At 34.9% G+C, this 26,926-nt stretch overlaps 1 protein-coding gene and 1 long non-coding RNA gene across 2 annotated transcripts in view; one reads left to right on the top strand and one right to left on the bottom strand.

Annotated features, from left to right (window-relative positions):
- The window catches only part of LOC133848134 (lachesin), a 37,538-nt gene extending 15,248 nt beyond the window's left edge, over window positions 1-22,290 (bottom strand). Inside the window, exons 1-4 of the mRNA XM_062283561.1 lie at window positions 21,863-22,290; window positions 8,204-8,313; window positions 7,765-7,950; window positions 3,142-3,242 (exon numbers count right to left, since the gene is read on the bottom strand). Coding sequence (XP_062139545.1) covers window positions 3,142-3,242; window positions 7,765-7,950; window positions 8,204-8,313; window positions 21,863-21,968 — 503 coding nt within the window. The 5' untranslated portion in view covers window positions 21,969-22,290. The remainder of the gene's footprint in view (window positions 1-3,141; window positions 3,243-7,764; window positions 7,951-8,203; window positions 8,314-21,862) is intronic.
- Window positions 1-26,079, top strand: part of LOC133848137 (uncharacterized) — a 49,625-nt gene extending 23,546 nt beyond the window's left edge. The window contains exon 5 of the long non-coding RNA XR_009895226.1: window positions 26,003-26,079. This is a non-coding gene — a long non-coding RNA (uncharacterized LOC133848137). The remainder of the gene's footprint in view (window positions 1-26,002) is intronic.
- The last annotated feature ends 847 nt before the right edge of the window (window positions 26,080-26,926 follow it).

Genomic DNA, 26,926 nt, shown 5'->3' with positions numbered 1-26,926 from the left:
ATTTATTTGCATTGCCAATTAAATTACTGCAATCACAATGCATTAAATATTTAGGCAAGAATTTCGAGAGGCAGCTGCTGAAAAGTTGAGCTCTCATTGTTGATTTGTTGATGGTAAATTGCAATATTTTTGACAATTGCTTTCACTTACTGCAATCAAGTGGCAGCATTAAGTTCATTTTGAAGCTAATTTATTGAATAGACATTTCCGTCTATTTTTTGTATGAATAAAAATACTTAATTAGAGAAATATGAATAGAAATTTTACAATCGTTTTAAATCAAGAAGATAAGAAGGAACTTTGACAGTTTTCCTACAGTTTAAATTCAAGAAGAGGCAATGTAAAGATTTTAGTGTAACAATTATAAGAGATATTCCTTTCTCTTCAAATAAAGAAATTTTAATTAAAAGGAATCGCTCTTTGAAGATATAAAGCTGCAAAGTTAAAAATAAAACCACGTTCAACAATTTCTTCGCCTATAAAATTACAAAAAAAAGATAGATATAAAAATTGGTGCTGTTTTGAATTTCACAAATGTATTTGGGAAACTTTCGAAAGTGAAAAAAACATAAATTTAATCAATTTTAAAAATAAGTTAAGGTTATTCTTATTGCTCTGGATTAGAACTATATTGAGTGCTAAGGTAGCTTTCAAGAACTTTTTCAGTGTTACGATAAAATATATATTTGTTCATTTTTTAAATGGAAAAATAATTCCAACATCAGTCTTAGCTCTAATTAAAGCGCTAAGATTCATCTTTAAGTCTTTTTAAATGTTTCTTATACAACTGCAAATTTAAACACTTTATCAAAAAAAAAACACTTAAACTCTCATTACATTAAGAAGTAAATTATATAAAGAAAAAAATATATATATACAATTTTTGGAATGTTTGTTACAAAAAAGATGGATATAAAAATGTTTGCTATTTGAAATTTAGCAGCTCTATTTATATTTTTAAATACTCCTATATATTTAAAGAGGTGTACCTTTTAATTTCAATAATTTGATCAATTTTAAAGCAAATTCCTTTCAATTCAAAATAAAATGTAAACCAAGCTTTTTGGTATACATGAAAGTATTATAAACTAAAGAATTTAAATGATAATGCCTTGGCATAATAATACTGAATTTGATACTAATCATAATTATAACAATACAATAACAGTGAGCTGAAAGTCTTTAATGCTGTTTACAAAATTGAAAAGAAATATCTTTAAAGATGACTCGAAATTGTAAATATAATAGACAAAAGTCACTTTTTTGCCGATTGAAAAAACATCGCCATTTAAAGCCCATAAAATGTAAAGGCAAAGCAATTTCCATTTGTTGGCAAGAGCACACACACATGGCTCACACACACACACACATACATACATACATGTGTGTAAATATGTGTGTGCTTGGCTGTTAACAAATGAAATTAACAAATTGGCATTGAAACCACATTCAGCTGCAGCTTCCAGATGCTCAAAACAAAAACAGTAACAGAAACAGAAACAGTGCAAAAGAAAGAAGAAACTCGTTTAAACAATGTGGTCGTATCTGGGCAAGTGTGACCAGAGCAGTCGTTTTTTGCTATACACGAGTCTGCTTAAAGTTGAATTCGTTTTATGGGACTTTGCCCTAAGTGGTATTAAAATGGAAAAAATTGCAGACGATGTCTCTAATAGCTTTCCACGCACACACACACACACATGTATGTATGTATATATGTGTGTATGGAGAGAGAGAGAGAAACTAGCGTTTATCGCTTTGGTTCCATCATTCTGCGGTTAAATCGTTAAAATTACTTCGTGGTCGTGGTCAAGTTCATAAATCAACGAATGGCGAGTCGTTGTCGTTGTCGCAGTTAGCTAAAAGCAAAAAACCGCTGCAAATAACCAAGAGAGCAAACGGCGCGTTAAGCCAAGCCAATAGATACCCTGTAATCTTCGAGTGGGAGTGTGAGAAAGACAGAGACAGAAATAGAGAGAGAGAGAGGGATGAGAAATAACGTCTGCGTCTCGAATCGCATGTGACAATTGTTGGTCTCGCTCTCTGTGTGTGTGAATGTTTTGTATGTATGTGTGTGTGTTTGTGTGAGTGTATTTGTGTTTGTGTGGCCAGGCAAAAGGGCAGATGGAAAGCGCCGACCCAAATCAAGAGAAATGAAGTGTCGCTTAATTTGCTGACATTATTAAATGATGATGATGATGCGGGTGGAGAGTTCATTCATTCGTCCGTCGTCTGCTGTTGTTTTTGCCACTCCCCGTTGTTGGCTGCCCAGTTAAAAGGACCACAGCACGCGTATTAGCTTCTAAATGAACTCAAAACCCAAAAACATACAAATCCACGCTGTGTAAATCAACTAATAGTTACGAGTAGAAGCGAAAACCAGTTGGAGAATTCGAGTTGGGCATGTTGAGAATGAAAACACGCGCTGACTGCATTCAAGCTTGTACTATAATTATAGTAAATGCTTTTGTTACGAGGCTCACATTGCGTATGCGTATTTTGTAGTCAGTTTTCACTGAGTTCGATTTGGTTTTAGAGCCAAGTGAAGTTGAGCCTCAGAGTTGCTTTGCGAACATACATACATAAATTTATCTCTATAAATGTAGCTCTGCATTTAAGTTAATTTTTTTGGAAATTTTAAATGTAAATTTCAATTTAGAAATATTGTTATGTCATCTGAACTTTTTCATTTCCTTCATTCCTTTCCTTCATTGAAATTGTAAATGTGATGCTTCTATTTATAAATATTGCAATATCAACTTAACTTTTTTGGAGATTCTTTCATTGAAATTATAAATTCAAATTGATATTTATTATGTGGTTCTCTATTTATACTTTGTAGTATTCATTTTGGACGAATTGGTTCTTGGGGAAAGTCTTGGCGGAAGCGTAAAATAAAACATATACGCGACTAATAATATCGATGTTAATGTTAATATTAATGCACTGCTAATATTAGTTATCGATACTTTTATTGGCATTTTGAACAGTTCATTAAACAATTTTCAGCTTTAAAACTGATTCAAATTTGAGTCTCAACTCAATTGAATGCTCAACATTTTAAAGCACTCTTTAACGAACTAGCCTTGACTCTGCACTCAGTAATACATAAATAATATCTAGGCGTGTCTTTCGTACACTCACCGACATGTTAAACGCACTGAACTGCCCTCGGGCACAATGACATCGGATGAAGTGTCCTCGCTAATAAAATCTGGCGGTATGACGACATCCAAGAAACCAATCTGAAAGCAAAGAATTTAATGCTGATAATTAGAATATTTTATTAGAGTAGAAGTGAAATACATTTTGCAACGTGAACGTGTTGCAACATGATTTAAATTCTGCTCCACTTAAAACTAAATAAATATAAAGAAACATAATTCAAGATTTTGCAGAGGAAAAAGAATGTATTCAATGTAGGTTTATGTATAAACTTAAAAGTAAATAAACTTAAAAAGTATAAACTTAAAAAAATAAACTATTAAAAGACGTATATTAAACTAAGGAAGCTTATTGATTTGTTGATAATTGATCATTTATTTAATTGTAGTACAACATTTGTATATCGAGGCCTATTTGGAAAAACAATTTTAGAGCCAAAAAAAATCAAATTTTGCACTTACAAAATTTCCAATATTCAAAATGAATATCTTAGTAGTTATGCAGAAATTGTTTTATAGTTTTAATTGTACTTCAATAAAATAATAATAATTGGATAACATTTTACAACAATGCTGATAACTCAGGAATGAAACAGAATTCTTATCTGCAATATATATTGTAGTGATGTTTTCCTTAATGGAAACATACTACTGTGGGCAAAAAGTAAGGTGAATTTGTTTGTAAAATGAAAAATCTTTATTTATTCTTCTAAATCAATATCATGCCCTTCAAAGTAATCCTCTCCCGATAAAATACACTTATGCACACATTTTTTCCTATCCTCGAAACATGTCAAATAGTTCCTTTTCGGTATAGCCAACAGTGCCTTCTTCGATTTAGCTTTTATCTCCTCAATCGACTCGAAAAGCGTTCCCCGAAGTGGTCTCTTCAGTTTTGGGAATAGTCAAAAGTCACACGGAGCCAAATCAGGCGAATACGGTAGTTGTGGAACGATATGCCTCGAATTTTTGGCGAAATGGTCAAGAAAAACGTGTACAGAAATTGGTCGTGTTTGGTACCAAACGAGATTTGACTTTTGGTAGGCCCTAATGGTCTTTTAAAATGGTTTTCACAGATCTTTCTGATATTCCGATCATATCAGTAAGGTCTCTAATAGTCAACCGATGATTTTTGCCTCCACTTTATTGACGTGTTGGTCATGTGTTGACGTCGATTGTCGTCCGGAGCGCTCCAAGTCATCAACACGTTCTCGACCCTCTTTGAAGTCTTTGTACCACTTATAAACATTTTTTTTGTGTCATGGTAGAATCACCAAAGGTCTTCCGCAACATACTCAGCGTTTCCGCAGCCGAAATTTCATTCAGCAAACAAAATTTGATGGCACTTCTCATTCAGACATTGTAAAAAATCGAAAAATGCACTCTTGGTCGTTTGGAAAACACAAGCGTAAATATATTTCTGATAATGACATTCATATGAAATTTGGCCCAGATGTCATTAAGAGTCTTCACAACTTAAGAAAAATAGAATTAGGCCGAATTGTTAGGCCCGCGAAGTTTAAATTGAAAATTCACCTTACTTTTTTGCCCACAGTAGTAATTGTTTACAAATAAAATCCAAAAACTATGCAGGGTCCAAGATAAATTAGCGAAATTTCACAAAGCAAAAGTCATAAACAAATACTCGTAACTTCAATAAAATGCGTCTCAATTTAAATCTTGCACAGATTGCAAATATTTATAGAACTGTTAATTTGTTTTTTTTTTTAATTCTTTGTGCAGCAAATTTGATTAATCATTGTTTATCTTATAATTCTTTGTTTTTGCAGCATAAACACATTTCAGAAGTGTAAACAACAAATTTCAGAATTATAAAAAACGAGCTGAAATTCAATTTTCTGTGTTGCGGTAAGTGAAGCACTTATGATATCATTCAAATACTATTTAAAGTATAAGAAAATACTGAAATGTTGTTGCAAGCGCAGATCAGGTATAAACACGAAGAAGAAGAAGAAGAAGAGGGGGGAAGAGGCAAAGGAAAAGGAAGAGTAACGAGCGGTAGAATGGCAAATAAAACAGTCATCAGTAAATGCGGCCGGTTAGCTAAAATTTACTATACACTCAGCGAAAATTTGCTGATTATGCAGGCGAGGTCATAAAGCAGCAAGCAGTAAGCACTGTTCACACACACAGATACAGAGAGAGAGAGAGAGAGAGAGAGAGAGACACAAACACACACACTTACACATGTAGAAAGCGAAGCAAATGAAATAACGCTAAATAGTTTAGGACTGTGTGACAGCAGAGGAAGAGATAGGGGAGTGGAGGGGGCAAGCAATGGTAATAGAAACACACTCACACACACAGACAACAAAATAAAGAAAAAGACAAGTAAACTCACACACACACACACACACACACACACAGAGACAAAGCGAACGAAAGCAAAACAAAGCATAAGACAATTGGGCTACAACTGCGTTTGCAGCACTCGCTTTTGCTCCCTTCCTCTCTCTCTTCCCCTCTTTTGCCCCCTTTTCGCTCACTCTTTATGCTATGCATTGCAGTGCCAGCTGCCCCCCCTCAGCTACCCCCTCCCCTTATGCTGCCTGTTGTCCTTGTGAGAAGCGTTAAAGTAAAAATAAAAATTAAGGAAGCATGAAATACATTTTATTGGCGCCATAAACTTCACTTGGCTGGACACATGAGTGTACGTGCGTCCGCCACACACACTCACACACACACACACACACACATGTATGTGTGTGCGTTTTCGCCTTATTTGCCATAGTTTTCGCTTTCGATTTGCTGTGCTTTCTTTCACTTTACGCAGACAAGGGCAACAGCACTCCAAAGCAAAGTTACCAAACGGATAGCATGAGGAGTGAGGGGGAAAAGTGAGTAGGGGAGGAGGGGCAACAAACGTACAATAAGTGCGACGACGACAAGTGCGTTGCATTCCCCATTTTTACTTCTTTTTTTTTGTTGTTCTGCTGTTGTTTTTGACCGACAACAAAACAAAGCAAATGCTGCATGAAATTTTCCTGGACACTTTGGGAAATTGCTTTCAAGAGCACAAGCACAAAATATTTATAAACATTTTCATTGTCTTCTTAGCTGTGCTGCTGCTTCACATTATTCATGGCAACCTTGCAACCTTTCGCCATCGTTGTTGTGTGCTACTTATGCTAAGTACAGCTCAAATGCCAAGCAAAACCAACTCTCGCATTGAACTCGCATGCTGCATGCCAAATGAGCATAAAGATTGCCGGCAACTAAAATGCTACTAAATAGCCTTCAAATAGCAGTTAACTGTTTGCTATTGCCACTCAGTGCAAATTTAATATCAGCTACTTGTTCACATAGTCGATTTCATGTGTGTTCGTTCACCTATGCGTATTTATCGCACTTTCCTTCTAAGTAGTTTCTATGTTAAATGCAATTAACAAGTTGCCTCACATCCGCGAGCAATAGATGGCGCCAGCTCGGCTTCGCAAGTAATGAGCCTGAGTTTTGTAGCTTACCTTGTTGATGTTGGCTTTATATACTTGTAGATGGCGCCAGTGTTGCTTGCAAGTAATGAGGCTGCGTTTTGTAGCTTAGCTTGTGAACGTTGCTAATTAAGTGTATTCAAGTCAACGGACACTTTTATAAGCCAATATTAATAACTCTTAAGCAGTGCACATTTTTAGCTTTTCTTTTTTACATTTAAACACTTTTTGAGTAGCAATTATTTTGACATTAAAGCACACGTTTTTTTGCTCATTCCTACAGCAGTATTTATTACACATTTGCATCAGAGTGGATAATTATAATTAAATTTATGTAGTAGTTTACTCAAATTATATTTTCTTAGTATATTAATAGTTATATTAAAGACTGCTGCTTAGCTTTAATTTAGCGAAATTTAATTAAGAAAAGATTTCTCTTCGTTCACCAAAATGTTTGAATAATTTCAACTGTTCTTATTTTTTTTTGTCTAATTCTTAATAGAATCCAACAACGTTAATTTCAAAATTTAAAGGAGACTGAATAATATCACATTTTTAAATTAATTACAATAAATAATTTAACGCTTGCTGTATCAACGTTGCGTATACGCAATATTAAGCTGTTACTGTCTTTGATAGTTTTCAATTTGATTTTTTCTTTGAATTCTTCGTTTTTAGTTGAGTCAATTGTTTTGATGCCTCAATAGTTTTGATATCTCTATTGAATATGTTGTGTATAGTGCTAGAATTCAACTAATTTCCAACTCATTTTTAATGCGACCTCAAACAATTTTTGTGACTCGCTCTTGAGAGAGTGAAAAACAATTGTTGAACATTTTTTGCTTCTGAGACAAAACCAAAAGGTTTAGTTGGTTTTTGAGTTACAACATCTTTTTCTTAAGGCACTTCTTTGAATTCTCCATAAAAATAAAGTTTTTTTTTTATTCCTTTTCGTATATAAAGCAAACAAATTCTTTTAAAAAAGATTTAAATAACAAAAATGTATTGTTAAAAGATATTAAAATGAAATGAAGTTTCAAGATTCGTTCGATTACAACACAAATGAAATTAGCGAAGTAAACTTGTTTCCCTTTTAGTTGAGCTTAGCTTAGCTTCAGCTCTCTATTCTATTCTCAGCTCTTTGCACTCACCTGACTCTTCATGGGATCCGTGTTGAGCTGGCACATGTATCCACCTCGATCCTCCTCGGAGACGGCCTTGATGTGCAGATTCCAAGTGTTCTGATCCAGGTGGCTGACTGTGACCCGCGGATTGTGCGTAATCACGTTCTCGTGTATCGCCTGTATCGCCTTTGTGTCTGCTTTGAGCCAACCCACCTGTGGATGAACAATAACAATTAAATACCTTTTGTGTTGTGTTGTGTTGTGGCTGTTTAATTGGCGTGATTAACTTTTGCTTTCACTTGACGTGAAGTTAAAGTGAAGCAGCTTTTAGTTAGTGCTTGTTATCATAAGGAAACTCAAAGCGTTGCTTAGTGTATTAAGTGCTTCATATGTGTGTGTGAGTATGTGTGTGTGTGTGTGTGTTCGTTAGTGTTTGTGTGTGCGTGTGTGTGTGTTGTTTACTTACCCGATAGCCACCCAAGTGACGCACGTGGCAGGTGAAGGTGGCATCGCGACCCACGGCAACGGACACATTCGAAATGCTTTCCACAAACTCGGGTTGAAAGGCGCCAATCGCTGAGGACGAGAGAAGCGGGGAGGAAAAGCTGAGATTAGAATGCGTTTTGCGGTGTGCAAGTGTGTGTGTGTGTGTGTGTGTGGTTAGTTGTGCAAGTTAATGATATCGCAGTGTGGCCACCGCAAGTGGCAACTGCAACTGCAACTTCAACTGCTGCCAAAAAGTCGGTGATTTATCGCTTTTAAATGTGCGCGACGCGTCGCTTGCCAACTAACTAGCAAAGCCAAAGCTACCTCCAACAATAAGTAGAGCAACAACAACTAGAAGAAGAGGAAGTACAACAACAACAGCAACAACAACAGCAACAACAACTAGAGCAGCAACAACTAGAACAAGCGGCAACTCGCTTTGGCCCAAGTTAAGCGCTGAATAAAGCATTTTAAAGTGAGCTAATTGAATAGATCAACACTCATGAGTGAGCTAATAAAGAGAGAGACAGAGAGAAAGAGAGAGAGAGAGAGAGGGTAAGGTGAAGCAGCGAGTGGAAGGGCGACATACGCAAATATATAAATAATTTATTGAATCATTGAAAATCAAACATTTCACTTGCAAGTTTTGCAAAAAACTTTTTCATACTCCACGCAAAGCAAAAAAAAAAAAAAGGTGAATACGGAGCAGCCAACAGAGGGGGGAGAGACGGGAGAGGCAACTGCCAGACAGCCGAGCACGAACAGCAGCCGTTGCCCGTTGTTGCCACAGCAAAGTGCCCCAACAGCAGCAGCATCAGCAGCAACAGCAGCAGCCGCCGCCTCTCGCTCTGTGTGGATGGTAATGCATGCAAAAAACTTTTGCCAAACTTGAAATTTAAATATTTATAGACATTGCCGCTGGCAGCAGCAACAGCAGCAGCGGTGGCAAGTGGCAAGTGGCAAGTGCGTCGCTTCGCGTTGCGTTGCGTCGCATAACTCGGAGAACGACTCAAGCGACGCGCTTTTGTATTGTGTCTGTGTGTGTGTGTGTGTGTGTATGTGTGTGTGTGTGTGCAGCAACTGGCAACGGACTGAAGCCGCCTTGTACTCCACTCTTATGGCCATAACAGCAACTGACAGCGGAGACTGACAGCGAAGGCGGGTGACGAGGGGGGAGTCACAACGGGGGGCAAGTGGCAAGTGGCAAGCGAAAGAATGTGCTGAATTGACGCAATTGGCCGAGGGCATGATTTATTTCATACTTTTCAATGCTTTTCCAATTTTATTGTTAACAAAAAAAGCAGAACATGAAAAGGATATCGATATCAATTGCCGAGCCACAGTTATGAACTGTTCATTTTCATTTTCATTTTCATTTGCTTCTTTTACACTGTTCGACAAACGATTTGCAAAGTTTATGGAGAGTGACTAAAAACAATCGTAATCATGATAAGTGCCTTAAATAGTTGCTTGTTTTTGAAATAATTACTCTTCTATCATACTCATTACTTATTTCGAATATTCAACAAATTAGATGCGTTCAATAATTTGTAAAGCAATTCAATTTTGTTTTACTTGCAAATACTTTAATTTGAATTAAAGCAAATATAAGCAACAGTGCGGTATAATTGCTAAAATATACCAAACGATATACCGCAAAATTACGAAAATATTCCACAGGTCATGTATATCGATAAAGTATTACATTCGCAATATATTATATACCATGGAGTACAAAGTATACCAAAAAAATGTAATTGAAATACTAAATTATAACGTACAAATAGTATATCGACAACATTTGAAATATACCACAGAGCTTTAAATATACCAGATTGTCAGCCAAAGCAGCTGAGACACAACAGTATTTCTTATATAACTTAAATAACAATTTTTATCCGATCGCAACCAAATTTTCAGAAATGATATATACTGTAGTTATTATTGTTAAAGTCAAGAGCAGAAGCTAAATATAAAACAAATAATTTAAACAAATGATTCATTTTTGTTTAAAAAGCAAAGTTATATAATTTTCAAAACTTCGTTAAATTGTCAACTTAAAGCACCTTAAAAGAATGAAATTTGCCAGTAAAGTATTTTGGAAACAAAGTATTTGATTGCTGCTTCAATTGAAGTTTATTGCAGCTTATAAATTAATAGGTATAAAATACATTTTATTACAAATATTGAATATACAAGTATGTTATATAAAGAATTCCATGTGGAAATGAAATGAAAGTTCAATTGCTGAAAACAGTTTGAATTATAAAAAATTGGCTAGAAAGCAAAGTAATAAACATATTTGCATGGCATAATTGAATTGCCAACTTAAAGCACTTAACACGAGACAAATTTGCGAGTAAAGTATCTTAGAAATAAAGTATCTGTGGGCTGCTTAAATTGCAAATTTTCGGCAGATGGCAGTCGCAGATTGGTTAACCGGATATTACTTAATTCTCTGGCGAAAAATAAAAACAAAACTAGTTGCATTTATTTTGCAGTTTGCCTAAAACGAAATAAATATAGTATAGAGTATAGAGAGGATGTTTGAAGTACGAAACTGAGGTCAAAATGGGAGTTTTCGAGTTGAGTTTGTGGCTTTTGGCTGCAGCTCTGAATTATTTGCATAGATGTTGTTGTTGTTGTTGTTGTTGCAGTTCTTGAAGCGAGTAATCAAGCGACGGCGACGGACTGACTGACTGACCGACAGAGTTTTTCATTAACATGAGGTAGGTGGAGGGGGATGGGGAGGGGAGGAAGAGGCGTTGAGATTTCGTATCAAAATCAACATCAACAACATCTAAAAGTTCAGAGAGAGGCAACAAGACAACAACTACAAATCTTTGGCTGCAAATTACAGCAGCACACGCAAAGTCACACAGGACAAAAGGAGCTCTGCAGACATGCGAAAAGGACACCCACACACACATACACATGCACACCAATACATACACATAGACAGAGAGTGTAGAGTGGCCAAACAAACTGCAGTCAAATGTAGTTGCTGCTTGGCTGAGCTGCGGCTTGTTTGTCAATCTGTTCAACTGGATGCCAAACCAGCCAAAATATGCCAAGAGAGAGTGCGAAAGAGAAGGAGAGAGTGAGAGAGAGAGAGAGAGAGAGAGAGAGAGAGGTGACTTCACTTCAGCATTGTGCCAATTCCAATGAACTTGTCCCTCAGCTGCGAGTCCAGGCGTTTCCCATTTTCATGTTCTGTGTATGAGAATGAACCTGGCTTCAGTTTTGTTTTGCCTGTTTTCCTGTTTTGCCAGTTTTGCCTGTTTTCTGCTTCCTGGCCTAAGCACTTTGCAAGTCGCGAGTCAATTAAGCCAGCGGCCAGCTACCTCGATCCGGTTTCATGTTTTTCACACAATTTTCGCACGTTATCATAAATTTTGGCGTCTCCGCTGGGACTCGACGGCCATTTCAATTTTCTTAGCCACTTTTCCTCTCTCCACTCTCCCCTCTCTCTGGCGTTTCCTTATTGAAGGCTCTGACTGCAGCAGGCTTGTCACTTTGCCAAGGTGCGGCAAATGTCGCTCCCAAAAGTTTAAATCACACAACGACAATGAGGATTTACCAAAGCAAATTTATGGTTAAGGACATTGGCAAAAGTTAAGCTAGTCTCTCTCTGTACGTGTGTGTGTGTGTGTTTTCATGTGTGTGTTAATAAAGTGTCTCGAGTGTGTGTGTGTGTGTGTGTGAGGCAACAAAATATATGACTTGGCCCGATTCGGTTTGTCGTTCGTTCGTTCGTTTGTGTAGAAGGTAGACCAAACACACACAGAGAGAGAGATACAAAGATGCCAATCTGCAATCTGCATGGCACCTTTTTTTATGGTCCGCACACACACACTCACAAATCCGATGCCAAAGCGCCAATGATAGGTGATAATGGCAAATTTGAGACGCTGTAGAGAGAGCGGGAGGGGGAGAGGTGGGAGGTGGGAGGCAAAGCTCAACCGAAAGACAAAACTTGAATTAACAACCGAAATAAAGTAAAGTCCGAATCGAAACCTTAAAGCACTTCAAGGCACAAAATAAACAAATAAATTACGCGACAAATTGCTGAAGAAAAATTCAAATTCAATTTTAAAGCTGCCTTGACTTCAATAAAACTGTGTCAAAAAGCAGTAGAACTTGTACAACTTAATAACTGAGATAGTAAATGATAATTTAAATTAAATAGTGGCAAAAAGGTAATACAAAAATCGCTTTAAAAAGTCAACTTTTCGGATACATATTAAATTTGAAACATTTGAATTTCCTTTTTAAAGCTCGCAAATTAAAACCAACTAACGCCAGCCACTGGAATAATTTATTAATTTATTTTGAAGAATGTGTCGCTATGGTATTTTATTTTTAACAAAAAAAAATATATTTAACTAAGAAGTCTACAGTGAGAAAAGAAAGTAATATTAATTAATTTAGTTACATTGAAGCCCTAAAGCACATCTTTAAAGTGCACATTTTATGAAATTAAAAATATACCGAATGGTGTATTTGGTATATTGATATAGTTCTGCATGCACCATAGGAAATATCATATTTGGTATATCGATGAAGTACTAGCTTCCAAATATACCATAGGGTGCAAAATATACCAGAACGTTTCCCAGCAACATTTCAAATTCATTTTTGTAACTCTTTTTCAGATTTGTGCACAGACAAATATGGGCAAATTTGTTAATTAGATGATACAATCAAAAGAGCAATCTTCAAAGAAATACGCTTTGAAATCATGTAAGTTAAACTTTACGTTCTCAAATTTATAAATTTCTATATATACAGTTGGGAGATTTTAAAAAAGTAGCAATTTCTTTTCTACTTTATTTAATTGATCATAAAAGAAATGATTTTTGTATTAAATATTCCAACTTGGAATGTTAGATTAGTTAATTTTTTGTGATTTTTATTTAACGTTCGATTTTTGGAAAGTGTTTAGAACTATTTTGAAATTAGCAGCTGTAAATCCAGTTTCAAGGTTTAAAATAACGACACGTTAAAAAATATTGCATTCCAATTTAGCTTCGAATTACATTAAGGAATCCAAATTGTATATTGTATAAATACACCACATTGTGTATAAATACATATATAAAATATAGCTATACAAAATAGTTTAATATAAAAACTGACTTACAAAAAAGTACAATAAAAAATTGCTGCTATTTTTATTTTTATTTATTTAAGTAGTGAGTCTTGAAAACTTGAGTGGTAATCATTAAATTTACATTTGCTTTACAATTGCAATGCTTTAAGTTTATAGAGCAAGACATGAACCATGCAATCTTAGTGAAGTTTGTGACTTTGTGTGTAGTTGCAATATTATATATAAAGTACTATATATATGTATGTACATATAATCGAATAGGCAAGTTGGTCTTTAGTCTGTTGGCACTAAAAGTGGGGGCAGGAAAAAAAAAAAAGAAATGCCAAATGGCAAATGGCAATAGAGAATAGAAAATAACAAATGATGACTGCGAGTGGTTTTCGACGCCCTCCGCGGTTGGTGGCAAGTGCGCCTAATGGCCAAATCGCCAAGCTGGCCAAAATGGCCAGTCGAGACTCTGACTGAGACTCTAACTGCGACTGCGACTGAGACTTTTGCGGAATTTGCATTTTTACAAATCGTCGTCTACAACTTGTAGCACTCGCAATTGAATTTACACTGTCCAACAAGACAAAAAAAACAAAAATATAAAAAATAGAGCAACAAAAATAGCAAGAAAATAGAGAAAAATTCAATTGAAGTCCATTGTTGTTGTTGTTGCTGTGGTTGTTGTTGGTTTTCCTTGGGCCTTAACAAACGTCTTGCAATTAATTGTGTCTTGATTTTTGTTTCACACTTTGAAATGGGTTCGCAGCCCTTTTTCTAGCAAGTGGGCAGGCATTGCAAATGAGCGACGAGTTGCTTTTAATTGCCAAAGTTTTTCACACTCCCCGCGCCCCAAGTCGGGGTTACTCTTCCTTCAATCTTAAATCAACATCGCGCGACGAACACGCATTTAATTTACAAATATTCAACAAAAAAAAAATACAATTCATCTAGTCTAATCAGTTACATGAAATGTGTTTGCAACATTTCTGCTGAACTGTTTGTTATTTTTGATATTTTCTATAAATATAAATTTCTTTCTTGAAGATTTGCTTTCTTTTGCAAATTTTCAATGAGAGTTCATTAAATATGATAATAACAAATATTTTCCCATGATTAGAAATTTGAAACTGTAAATTTTCATTTCAATTATTTATTTTTATAAACTCCAATCCTAACTGTTTAAAAACTCAATTCGAATTTCATAATTTTCTTACACCGTGCATGTTTGATCATCCTACCAACAACATTTCAATCACTTCAAATCGCTGTTGGTTTGAAGCGAACACGAACACGAACACGATCAATGCAAGCGCTCGAAATTTGTTTGATCCTCTCACTCACTGATCGAACATGCATCAAACCGTTGCAACGCTTTGAACAAGTTGTATGTTATCGCGCTGCAATGCAAGTTTGAACAAATCAAGGCACACACTTTGTCATCTGACATGTTAAACGTTTGCATCGAACGCAGTCGAATGCTTCAACAATGCTCACAGAGCGTGTATGATCGCAGCAACGAAATTATTAGCTTAGGCTTCTGTTAAGTATACGCAATGTAGAGCAGCAGTTTAATTTGTGAGTTAGTCGGAATTTTACAATGTTGATCAGATCACAATGCAATAATATTTTAAATTTGAAAATTTTCTTCAAATATTGCCAACAAAATACTATTGACGTTTAGTGCACATTTCTTTCTATTGTATATTTCAAATAATTACTCTTAAGAATAATTTCAGCAAATAATTCTAATAAAGCTTGACTGACTTGCATTATTTTAGACACTATATGTTTCCACAACATTATTATTACTATAATTTTAGTTCATAAATAATTAATTCTGTGAAGCTTAAACATAATGAGAATTAATGCAAATATTAGTCAAAATTGTAGTTGCATTTGAACAAACAGACTTTAAGCTCCGCAAACATTTGCACAAAAAAAATTATATTTAATGGCGCGCTGGAAATATTCTATAAGATATTTATGACTGAATTCTTAAAAAAAAAGAAGTTAAAATTTCAAGAACTATTAAAAAATAACTCTTAAGTACTACAAAAAGATAGAGATCAAAAATTTTATTCAATGACTTATTGGAAATATTCATTAAGATATATCTTTTAAAATATGTAGACTTAAATAGCTAGACTTTAAAGGCTATTGTAAAAACTTTAAAGAGCTACACAAAAATGGAAGAAAAAAGGTTTTATTTAAAAAACGTAAACTAAAAATAAATTAAGCTAGATAAATTAATTTAAATAATGCGTTTTAGTTTTTGCGTAATAGTTTTTAGGTGCAGTTTAAAGAGCGCTTAAAAAATAAAACCTCAAAATAATGTCAGCTGGCTAAATTATTTTCAATATTTTTTATGATATTTTTGATTGCAGTAAAGTGCAGTAAAAAAAGTTTATGTTTAAGAAGAAGTTTATGTTTAAGAAACTTACAAATAATTTTAGCTAGCTTATTAAGTGCAAATATTGCATATAATTTGTATGATTAACTGCAGAAAGAAAATGTTTTTGTTGTTGTTTATAGAGCTTTTAAATTAGTTTAAATTGTACATCAAATATTTCTGACTATGTGCAGTAACAAATACAAATAATTTTAGCCAGCTAAAGCTTATTAAGTTAAAATACTTCTTAACTAGCTAAATTAGTTTAATTATTGCAAAGGATATTTCCGATTATGTGCAGTAAATATAGTTTTTGTTTAAAAGTCGATTATTTGCATATAATTATTATTATGTACATTAAGAGTAGGTTTAAGTTGCAGTTTATAGAGCATTTCTAAAAACCAAGAAAACAAAGAATTTGAATCAAATATTGTATAAGATATCTTAGCTTATGCGCAGTAAAAAGATTTGAATTGAAGCTTTGAAAAATAAGAATCTAATAATAATTTTAACTGGCTAAATTTGTGTTGATTATTGTATAGAATATTCTTGTTTATGTGTTTTTGAAATGAACAATAATTGCAGCTGTCTAAATGAGTTCAATTGAATCCTATCAAGCTAATTGATTTGAATAGCCTTGAGTCGCTTGTAATGCAAACTTTGCTTTAGTTGATGCCGCAAGTGCAATTTAAAGTCACGTTGACTTTGCATATTTTTGTAAACACCCACAAGTGTTGCGAGTGTGTGTGGGTGTGTGAGAGTGAGTGTGTGAAAGTGTGTGTGTGTGTGTGTGTGAATGTGTGCAATTAAGTACTTAGTAACGAATTCGCGTGCACTTTTAGCTAAACTTTTTTATGCGCTGTACATTTATTTTTATTTTTATTTTTTGCAGTTTTTCGTATGTGGGTTGCAAAAGTGGCGGTCAGCCGACGAAGCTGCCGCAGCTGAGAATATGTGGCAAGCGCCAGCTGATGTGGATGCAATGCGTTGCAACTCGCCACTCGCCTCTTGCCTCTTGCCGCTTTTGTGGCTGGGCTGTGGTCGCAAGCTCTAAAAGCTAAAGAACCGCTGCGGAGTGTGTGCGAGTGTGTGTGTGTGTGTGTTGATGACCCTCGTCGTATCAATTAAGAAAGACCCAAGAGACCAAAGGAGCGGGAGAGAGAGAGAGAGGGAGATAGTGCATCGAATTTACAAAGTGGCAAAGGTTTCGCTGTTGTTGTTGTTGTTGTCTATGCGTGTTTTAACTGTCTGTTTGTCTGTTTGGCACAATCATGTGGTTTAGCTTACATTTATGAATGCACACTGCGTATTTGTTTAATGGTAAGTGTGTGTGTGTGTGTGTGCGAGTGTGTGTGTGTGTGTGTGCGAGTGTGTGTGTGTGTGTGGCGAGTAGGTTATCATTTATGGTCTCGCTCTCGTTCACGTTTCCAATTGCTGCCACATGCTGGGCAATTAATTTGCATTTCATTGATATGCACACGCACACATAGAGAGTGCTGGGGAGGGGGAAGAGTGAGAGAGGGATAGATAGATAGAGAGAGAGAGATACACACACACTCACACACATTCATTTTGCAATATTTGTTTAGGATTATTATCGGTTATTAATGTTGCTGTAATTGAAAATTATTTTCACTTTTATGTTTATCATTATCAGCGGTCATTACAACTGGCAACTGGCAACTTGCAACACGCCACACACAACTTGCAACCGGCAATGACCATGGCCATCGGCGGCACGTTTTGGGGTATGCTTTTAATGCATTCACATTCGCATTCACATTCAGATTCACATTCACTCGACGCTCGCGACTCGCGCGCATTGCATTTTTATCACTGGGGAATTATTGTTTACCGAGATTTAAGCGCCCTTTTTATATCATTTACAACACACACTCACACACTCACATTTAATATTTATGCACTGCCCCATCGCATATTATTCAGCTTGTCTGTCTGCCAATTATTCACATTCACATTCACATTCGCATCTCTCCCTCTCTGCTGTTTTTTTACATATCTAAAAGAGCAGTTAATTGAACATGATTAAAGTGCTGATTACAGTGCACAGCGTTAAATGGCTTTTTGTTAAGTGATATGGAAAACAATATCAACAACAATCACAGCAACAACAACAACAACAACATAACTTGAGTGACGTCACTTAAAATTCCACATATAATTAAAATTGTTGTGTTTTCATTCAAATAAATCATACACGCACATATCTATAGGCAGTCAATAAAAACTGACGATTGATAAAGTCAGCTCAGTATCCACATGAAAATCCTAGAAATCAATTACATCACTATTTTTGAAAAGAATGTTGCATCATTTTTACTTTCATTCCAAATAAAGGTATATTTTAGATATATAGTATAATATATAAACTTAAACTTCAAAATGATATTGACAAGAATTGAACAATTTATTAAGAATTTCGAAATTATATTGAATATAGAACTAAATTTAAATATAAATATATTTTAGTATTAAATTCATAAATAAGTGAGCTTCATTTGAATGAACGTTCAATACTTATGATAAAAACACCCAAGTAACTTATTAAGAATTTAGAAATTATATTGGAAATAGAATATAGATATATTTTAGTATTAAAAATATAAATATAAACTTCAAAGTTAAATTTGAAACAAGTTTTCAACTTATTAAGAATTTATAAATTATATTTTTATTATTTTTGTGAAAACCTTGAAATAGTCTTTTATGTTTAAAATTAAATTCATAACTAAGTGAGCTTATTTCCAAATATTGAAAAGAATGCCAAAGCAATTTCATTTTAAATATTTTAGTAATATACACTTCAAAAATATGTTGAAAACAATTAAACAATTTATTAAAAATTAAGAAATTATATTGAAAATAGAACTAAATTTTAATATAGATATATTTTAGTATTAAAGACATAAATATAAACTTCAAAATTAAGTTAGACACATGTATACAACGTATTAAGAATATAGAAGTTATATTTTTATTATGGAATTCAAAACTAAGTGAGCATATTTTGTGTTAGACTGTTCTTAAATTAAAATTTGAACATTTTTAAATTGAGGCTATACACAAATCGAATCATGAACTCAAATATATCAATAGATCTCTCAAAAATCCACTAAAGTAATTTACAATAGGATGTAAATCAAAACTTTCATTTCACCCAACAATATATATTATAAAAAATATTATATATATATCAAATTATATATTCAAACTCAAAATTGTAAAAAGAAAAGTAATTTCTAAATTACAATTTCTTAGCTCAGTTTAAGTTTTGCTGCATTGAAACGGGATTATTTAAAACTGATTTTGAAAAACAAGAAATTCAAGCAATTTTCTTTCCTATTATATAAAATTCAAATCACTTAAAAAACCACAATTTTTAATTATTTTTTATTTTATTTATCTATTTACTTGTCTATTTAGCTCTTTATTTTCCTCGAAATAAGATTTTAATTTTCAACTTTATTCACAATAACTTTTACTTGAATCTCTAAGATATTTACATTTTATATTTTAATGCTTTTTGTTCGAATGTGTCAAATATTTTAAAGTACTAATTATGAATGTTTGAATATCTTTTGAATGAATTTAAAAAATTGCTTAATTGAAAGAAACATAATATTTAGCATGTGTTAAAGGAAAAATAATTGTAAATTGTAATTCTTAAAAGTTAATGTGTAAATAGCTTAAAATACATTGAACTCAGGAGATAATGAACATTTTAAAATAAATATGTAATTTATAAGTAAGAATATTAAAAATTAATCAGTTAAATGTGAATTTGAGAGAAATCGACGCAGAAATTGTATTGCAACAAAAAAAAAAAAAGGAAAACCAGAAGCAAAAGCAAACAAGAATAATAAAAACAAATATGTAGGAAAAATAATAATAATCAAGCATTGGACTGTGGACCATTTGGCACCTCATTTGTTATGATTACGAATAAAATGCGAGTTGGAATGCGAGTTGGTGGCAGAAAACAGCAAATAAAAAAACAAAAAAAGAATGAATGAAAAAAAACGTGAAGCAAAAGCCGCAAGCATTAATAAAAATCAGGTAAAAACAGAATTTTTGTGCAATTAAATCAAAAGATAATTTGGTTTGTCCATATGTTGTCAGAGAGAGAGAGAGGGAGAGAGACAGAGACAGACAGTTGGGAAGCCTATAAGTCGGGATCGTTCGGTTAGCAGATGAAGCAGAGGGGGAAAAACAACAACAACGACAACAACAGCATCGAGTCCTGGTCAATTAAATTGCAGTTGGAGTTGCAATTCCGCTTGAATTCTTGTGTTTCTGTTTCTGTTTCTGTTTTTGCCATTAACTTATTTTATTTATTTATTTATGTGTTATTTATACTGTTTAATGCCAATAGCAACGATGCAAAATGACAAACTGAAACTGAACAATGGAAACTCCGAACTGCGGACTGCGGACTTCAGACTCAACTCAACTGAACTGAACTGCATTAAAAAGAGGCAACTGCACAACAAGTTTATCATTTGGCCATTATCCATTATCCAGTTGTCGTTCGATGCGCCTCGATTTAACAGCTGAATCAGCAGCATTAACATTACTCATGACACGTCTCCACTAAGATTTAATAATCGCAATTCGCGATGCCCTTTTTTATTTACGATTAACGATTTACGATATCGATTACGTTTACGTTTACGATGATCGATGCGCACTTTTATCATCTTTTCGATATCGATTCAATTTCAATAAGTTCGAATGTTATAAATATTCCACTAAATTCAATCGTCACTTCATTTATTTGCATATTTTCAAAGATATAATGTCTTGGAATTATGTTTATTACAGGAAATATAACTCAATTTATTATCTGTGTAAAATGAGAAATTTGCTCGACACATTTTAAAAATTATTAATCATGCTGCCTAACACATTTGTTGTGCTTATTTTTCAAGTTAAAACTAAAAATATATTAAAATTATGTTTATTAAAACAAATCGAATAACTGAATTTATAATCTGCCTAAAAATAATAATATAATAATTGAATAATTTGTGAACACATCTTCAAACTAATATTTAAAACTTCTACACACAATTTTTTGTTTTTGTTGTTAAAACTATTTGCTAATAGCAGTTTCAATGTCTCTTAAATTGTTTTTATTAAAGCAAATGGAATAAGTAAATTTATAATCTGTTTCAAAAGTGAAATATTTGTTATGCAAAATTTGTGAACACAGGCTCAAAATAATTTTTCATAATACGAAAAAATTGCTTGAATATTTTTCAAGTTAAAACAATTAGCAAATACCAATTAAAATGTGTTGAAATTATGTTTATTAAAAGAATTTTGAACACAGTCAAATTTTCGTTCGTTAACGAAATTTGTTGATGTTATTTCAAGTAGAATATTCACAATTTTAATTTATTTATTTGAGACTTCAATTCAAATGTTATTCACAACTGTTTGCAAAAGTACTCAAAAATGTGTTAAAATTTCTAAGTTTTGATTAGAAGACTTATTTCTGATCACTAAATATTTCATTTTATTTAAAAAAGAGAACTTTTACTTCATGAAATGTTTACTATAAATTAAAATTAAACATTCGAATTTTTTAATAAGTATTTAATTGTTTACAACAAGATCGGTAACAACTTATTATAAATATATTTATTCCCAGAAAACAATGGAACAAGTTTCTATAAATTTTGTACATTCATAGAATTAAATTGTTGCACTTTCTAGTCTCTTTTTAGTTGCTTATAATCTTCTCTTTTTAGACTTTTTAACTTTTTTAAGAACTAGAAAGTGGAAAAATTCAATTTGATATGAATATTAAAATTTCATTTAAACGTTTTTAGGCTAAAATTTCAAAGAACTATAAATTTTGACTTTAACTTATATAATTATTATAAGTTAAAGTCGAAATTTATTGTATTTAACATGGAAATTATTCTGTTAGAATATTTGAAATGTTTCCTGGAACTTGAAGCTTATTCTTTTTATATTCTAGTTTAACTAAATTTTCACACACTTTATAATTTTCAATAACAACTTGCAATAAGACAAATGTTAGTCCAAATTTGGCTGCACTTTAAAGTGAAGTTTCAAAAAAGTGTTTTGAAAGTAGAATATTTTTGAAAACCATTTGTTACCTTCGAAGAGCGCCACAATCAAGAGGAGCACGATCAGCATTTTGTCATTGCGATTGATGAGCAGCAGAAAATAACGATAGAGATGCAGCTTCGATGTGATGCGCATTTGTCTTTGCTGATTAATGCGATTACTTTATTTGATTTGAATTTCTTTTTATATATATTTGATTTTCTTTGGTTTTTGGAAAGTTTTTCAAATGATTTGTCTGCGCTGCGGAGACATTTCAGCACATTTCTGAATATAATTTGCACTCAAAATGCTGACACAAAACTATTGAGTACATTAAAAAAATTGAGACACTTTTGAATTTTTGGATATTTTGAATGCACTTTCAAAAAAAAAAGCAATTCCCGCAGAGAAGAAACACGCGCGAAAAACTGTGTGCGTGTGTGCGAATGTTCGAGTGTGTATGTGTGTGTGCTGTCGACTGTGCAGCGTCAAGCCAACCAGCCGATGGAGACGTTGATGATCAACTGAAAGCAGTTCAGCATCGTCATCGTCACACAGCAGCAGCAATGAAGCTGGCAGACGAAGCCGAACCCGAAGGCGAAGGTAAAGACGAAGCAATACACGAAGTGCAGTCGGGTTCGTGTTCGGGTTCGTGTTCGAACGCTTTTAACGTCAGCCGTTGGATGCTGGATGCTGGCAGCGAGCCGAACTCGAATGCCGAACAAAGAGCACACGAATTGTCGTTGCCAATTGTCGAAGTGGATTTTCGTGGCGAATGCCATCCACCATGTGCCAAATGGCATCCACACGCCTAGCACGTGGTGGAACACATCATTCGTGCAAGCGGGCAGCGAGACGCAGCCAACGAACTCCGCTCGGCACATGCGCAGCGCGCAGCGAGGGAGGAGTGTCGTCGTGTCCGTCTGACAAATGGTACGACAATTGCTACAAGCTGTGGTGGCATTTGGCGGCCTGGGTTTGTGGCAAGCAGCAACGCGGTTGGGCGCCTGCTGCTGCTGCTGCTTCTGCTTCTTCTGCTTCTGCTTCTACTCGGCAAAGCGCTCTAGTCGCTAATACACATCGTCATCGTCGTCAGTCTTCGGCTGCTTCTTCATTTTTTTTGCTGTTTCTCACACACACACGTACACAGTTGAAGCCTAATCATCACGCCAAAAAGGTACGAGACTGTAGATGAAAGCCTGCCATTTAGTGGTTGATTAACTGCCGCCCCCCTCCCTCCCTGCCACCCTTGTGCTCCTCAAATCAGACAGCACTTGGCTGTAATCAGCTCGCAGCTCACAGCTTGCAACTGGCAACTGGCAACTTGCAACTTGCAGTTGCAGCTGCAATTGTCCAGTCGTCAATCATCGCAGCCCGAAAAAAAACTTTCTGTGCACCCGCAACTTGGCCAACAGAAAGTTTTTAATGTGAATTGCATTTTGCAATCAGCCAGCAGACAAAAAACATGACAAGAGCGAGGAGAGGAGGAGGGAGAGAAGAGGGATGAGGGATGAGGGAAGGAACAATTCATATCGATAGCATCAGCATCAGCATCATAATTTTTCAATGTCTCTCTCTCGCTGAGAGCTAAATCGAAACCACAAATGCCAAAAATAAGCAAAAGTGCTAAACTCGGAAGTGAACTCAAAACTGTGGAAATTTAATTGAACTTCAAGTTTGTGGTTCTCGTTGTCGTTGTCGTTGTCTTTGTCATCGCTCAGCTTGGGCCAAAAAACATGTTCATGTCCGTGGCCCAATCGAGTAGCATCTCAAGTTGTCTTCTCAAATGAAATTGAGCGCAGAACGTGAGAGAAGTAACCCAAAGAAAGACAGAGAGAGGGAGACGGAAACGGAGAGATTGTGCTCTCCTTCCCAATGTGGCATCAACGTCTCTCTGCCAACGCCAACGCAGAGCTGACAATTCAAAGTAAGGCTGTCAAACCTGTCGCAAAGTGGCTTAATTATCCAATAGACGATAGACGACATCTCGCTGCTGAATGCCGCTCTCGCCGGCGTATTAAACTTGTCATCGCCTCCTACACACACACACACACACACACACACACACATAGACAGCGATGCGAATGTCAGTCATATTAAATTACGAATTTAGTCAAAGTCGAGAAGAGGCACCCACGAAAAATCAGAGCGCAAAACTTGCTGCAAAATTTGGTAATAAATGTAATTGAATTACGCGCAGCGTTGACAACTTTTTTGGCCGCATAATTATGCAATTATAACACTAGTTTCAGCCTGACTTTTTTTTATCTTCTTGGTTGAATTAATTGCAGCTGGCTTTTATTTGTTGGCCTAAAAAGAAGGAATCAAAGTGCACAAAAAGCCCTCAAAAAACTTTTCGACACTCAAAAGCTGCAATTATGCCTGACAAAATCGCTGAAATGGAGGAGATAGAGTAGAGGGTGAAGAGGTGGAGGGGAAGGGGGGAAACGCAACTGAGGACGACAACTGCCGCCGCATATGCTTTAAATAAAAAGTTGTCAAAAATAAAACACACCCACACACACATACACACAACTAGACGCAGGGCGAACAAAGAAATCAAAAACTTTTGTTTCTAAAACTCATGTTGAAATCCGCACACGTAAACAGAGAAACAGAGAAAGAGAGATAGAGAGGGAGAGTGAGAGGGAGAGGGAGAGAGAAAGGCTTGTGGGTGAATTTTGGATTTTGAAAAAGTAACAACAAGAAGTTGAAGAAGCAGAAGAAGAAGGTGAGACAAACACATGCTGCAGCTATAATAAGTATGCAACGCCAACAACAACAACAACAACAACAACAATGAGAACTACAACAACAACAACAACGAGAGGGAGAAACAACGACAGCGGCAGAGACAGCGTCAAGTTGTTGGTTTCTTTGGTTGTTAGGTGTTAAAACAGGCGGAAGTTAGAGGCCATGTACTCCCAAAACGAAGACGACTAGTAGTAGTCCCCCTCTCCCTCCCCTCCTCTCCCCCCTCTGACTACCTCTGCCGTCACTTTAGAGCGTTTTAGTCGCTCGCAGTCTCCAGACTCAGCGGCTGCTGCAGGTGCTTCTCTCTCTATGTATGTGTGTGTGTGTGTGTGTTTTTGTGTCATGTACTCAGTACGTGTGCCAAATGTGCCAATGCTTGTCTGTCTGTGTGTGTGTGCGAGTGTGTGTGTGTCTGTGTGTGTGTAGGTGTGCCGTATGTAGTCACACATTTCAATTTGCATGTGTTAGCAACAAACTTTTGATAAGTGTTACTCGAATTACACGTGCACACAGACAAGCTCACACACACAGACAGAGACACACACACACACACACACACACACAGATTCACCCTCACACTCTTCAGCTCGCACTTGGCAGAAATTGAAACTTATTGTCAAATGCTCTCATATGGCAAGGGGACATCGAGCATACGTACGAGTGTACAGCAAACACACACACACACACACACACACACACACACACATACTCTAAACACACACACACACTAGCAGTTGTTTGCCTTCTCGCTCATTCATATATCAATAACCCGAGTGCATATTGCCACAATTACTTTTAGGCCCTACGTGACACAGTCACCAAAAACTGGAAAGAAAAAAAAAAACACAAAAAAAGTGAACAAGAAAACAAAACGCAACAATTTCAAAACCAAAAAAATAATAAAAACTAAAAAAACAATGTGTGCAAAAAGTAGAAGAATACAAAAGAAAATCACACGAGAGACACATTTGCCATTGCCTCTAAAACTATTGAATTGAACAAGAAATGTCACAGAAACAACAACAATATCAAATGTTGATTCGCAGCACAAACAATGCACAATAAATCATCTGCGGAAATATTTGAATAAATGAATTTGAATGAAGCAAACTTTTAGAAGAAAACTCTTTCGATTCGATTCGATTCGAAGAAAGAGTTTTAAATAGTAGAAAACACTTTAATTACACTTTGCTAATAACTCAAATAAGCTGATGATCAAGAAGTTCTATTCTTTATGATTTACAATTATCAAGGCAAATCAAAACTGTTAACAAAATTATACACAGAGCTATTACATTTACGTTAGATTATAAATTAATTTGTAACAATAATGAGTGCTATAAAACTAATCTGGAATACTATTTTTATTAAACTTGTTGCAAACTCATTATAATTTTGACTTAAATTCTGTTAACAAATGTTTTTTGTCTTTACAGCATCTTTTCACTTTCTCGGATGTCCTTATCAATGTACGACAGGCAAAGGACACACTCAAAAGCTCTACAATCGTGATCATTAACAATTCAAATAAAAATAGTATTTGGAATTAAATGTCTTATTTTGTACATTATGCTTGTGTATTTTTTCTTGTAAACTAAGGAAGCAAAAATGAATTCGGCAAAAATGAATTAGAGATGGAGTTGCTCCTTGCGATCCTAGCTATTTATATCATTTCAAAATGGTGCTGAATATGTCCGAAATAGAGTTTCAAGGAAGGACATTCGTTTTCTTGTAGCACCCCAAAGTATGCAATAAAATATGAAATTTTTTTTTAGCGCCAATTTTAAATTTAAATTTTTGGTTTTCTTGCCGTAAATCTGGCAAAATCCTACAGATCTGCTAAGGACATACCTTTTTGTACTCAGGACACTCAGGACTATCGATTGGCAATCAAGGACTTTTAAATTCTTTCCATAAAATTTACCAACAATTTTTGCAAGGGGTTGGCATAGAAAAATGGCCAAAAATTCGAAAAGTCCACTGTATCTCAGCCGTTTGAAGGACGATCATGATGTCCTTTGGCATGCATATTGGTCTCTTCAATACAAATCTATTGGCACACGAAAAAGGACGAAAGTCCTTACAGGAGCCGAGTTAAAAGGACTTTTTTGAATACAGAAAATAGCGTATATCTCAGCCGTATCCTGTCTGATCCTTGCCATTCACGTGTCAAACAAAGTCGTTTGATAAGAGCTATCATCCTGCCAAAGGACATTCAAATCGTCCTTGTGGTTCTCAAGTTATCCTACAATTTATGATTTTCGCATATTTTCCTTGGCCTCCAGACTGAAAATTTTCAAGTGTTGGATTCTTAGATGACCCCATATTTTTATGATGGCAATCAATAAAGTTCGTCCTTG

Source organism: Drosophila sulfurigaster, chromosome X (genome assembly GCF_023558435.1).
Source record: "Drosophila sulfurigaster albostrigata strain 15112-1811.04 chromosome X, ASM2355843v2, whole genome shotgun sequence".
NCBI classification, from domain to species: domain Eukaryota; kingdom Metazoa; phylum Arthropoda; class Insecta; order Diptera; family Drosophilidae; genus Drosophila; species Drosophila sulfurigaster.
The sequence above is the reverse complement of the archived record's forward strand: the minus strand, read 5'-3'. Positions and strand labels throughout refer to the sequence as shown.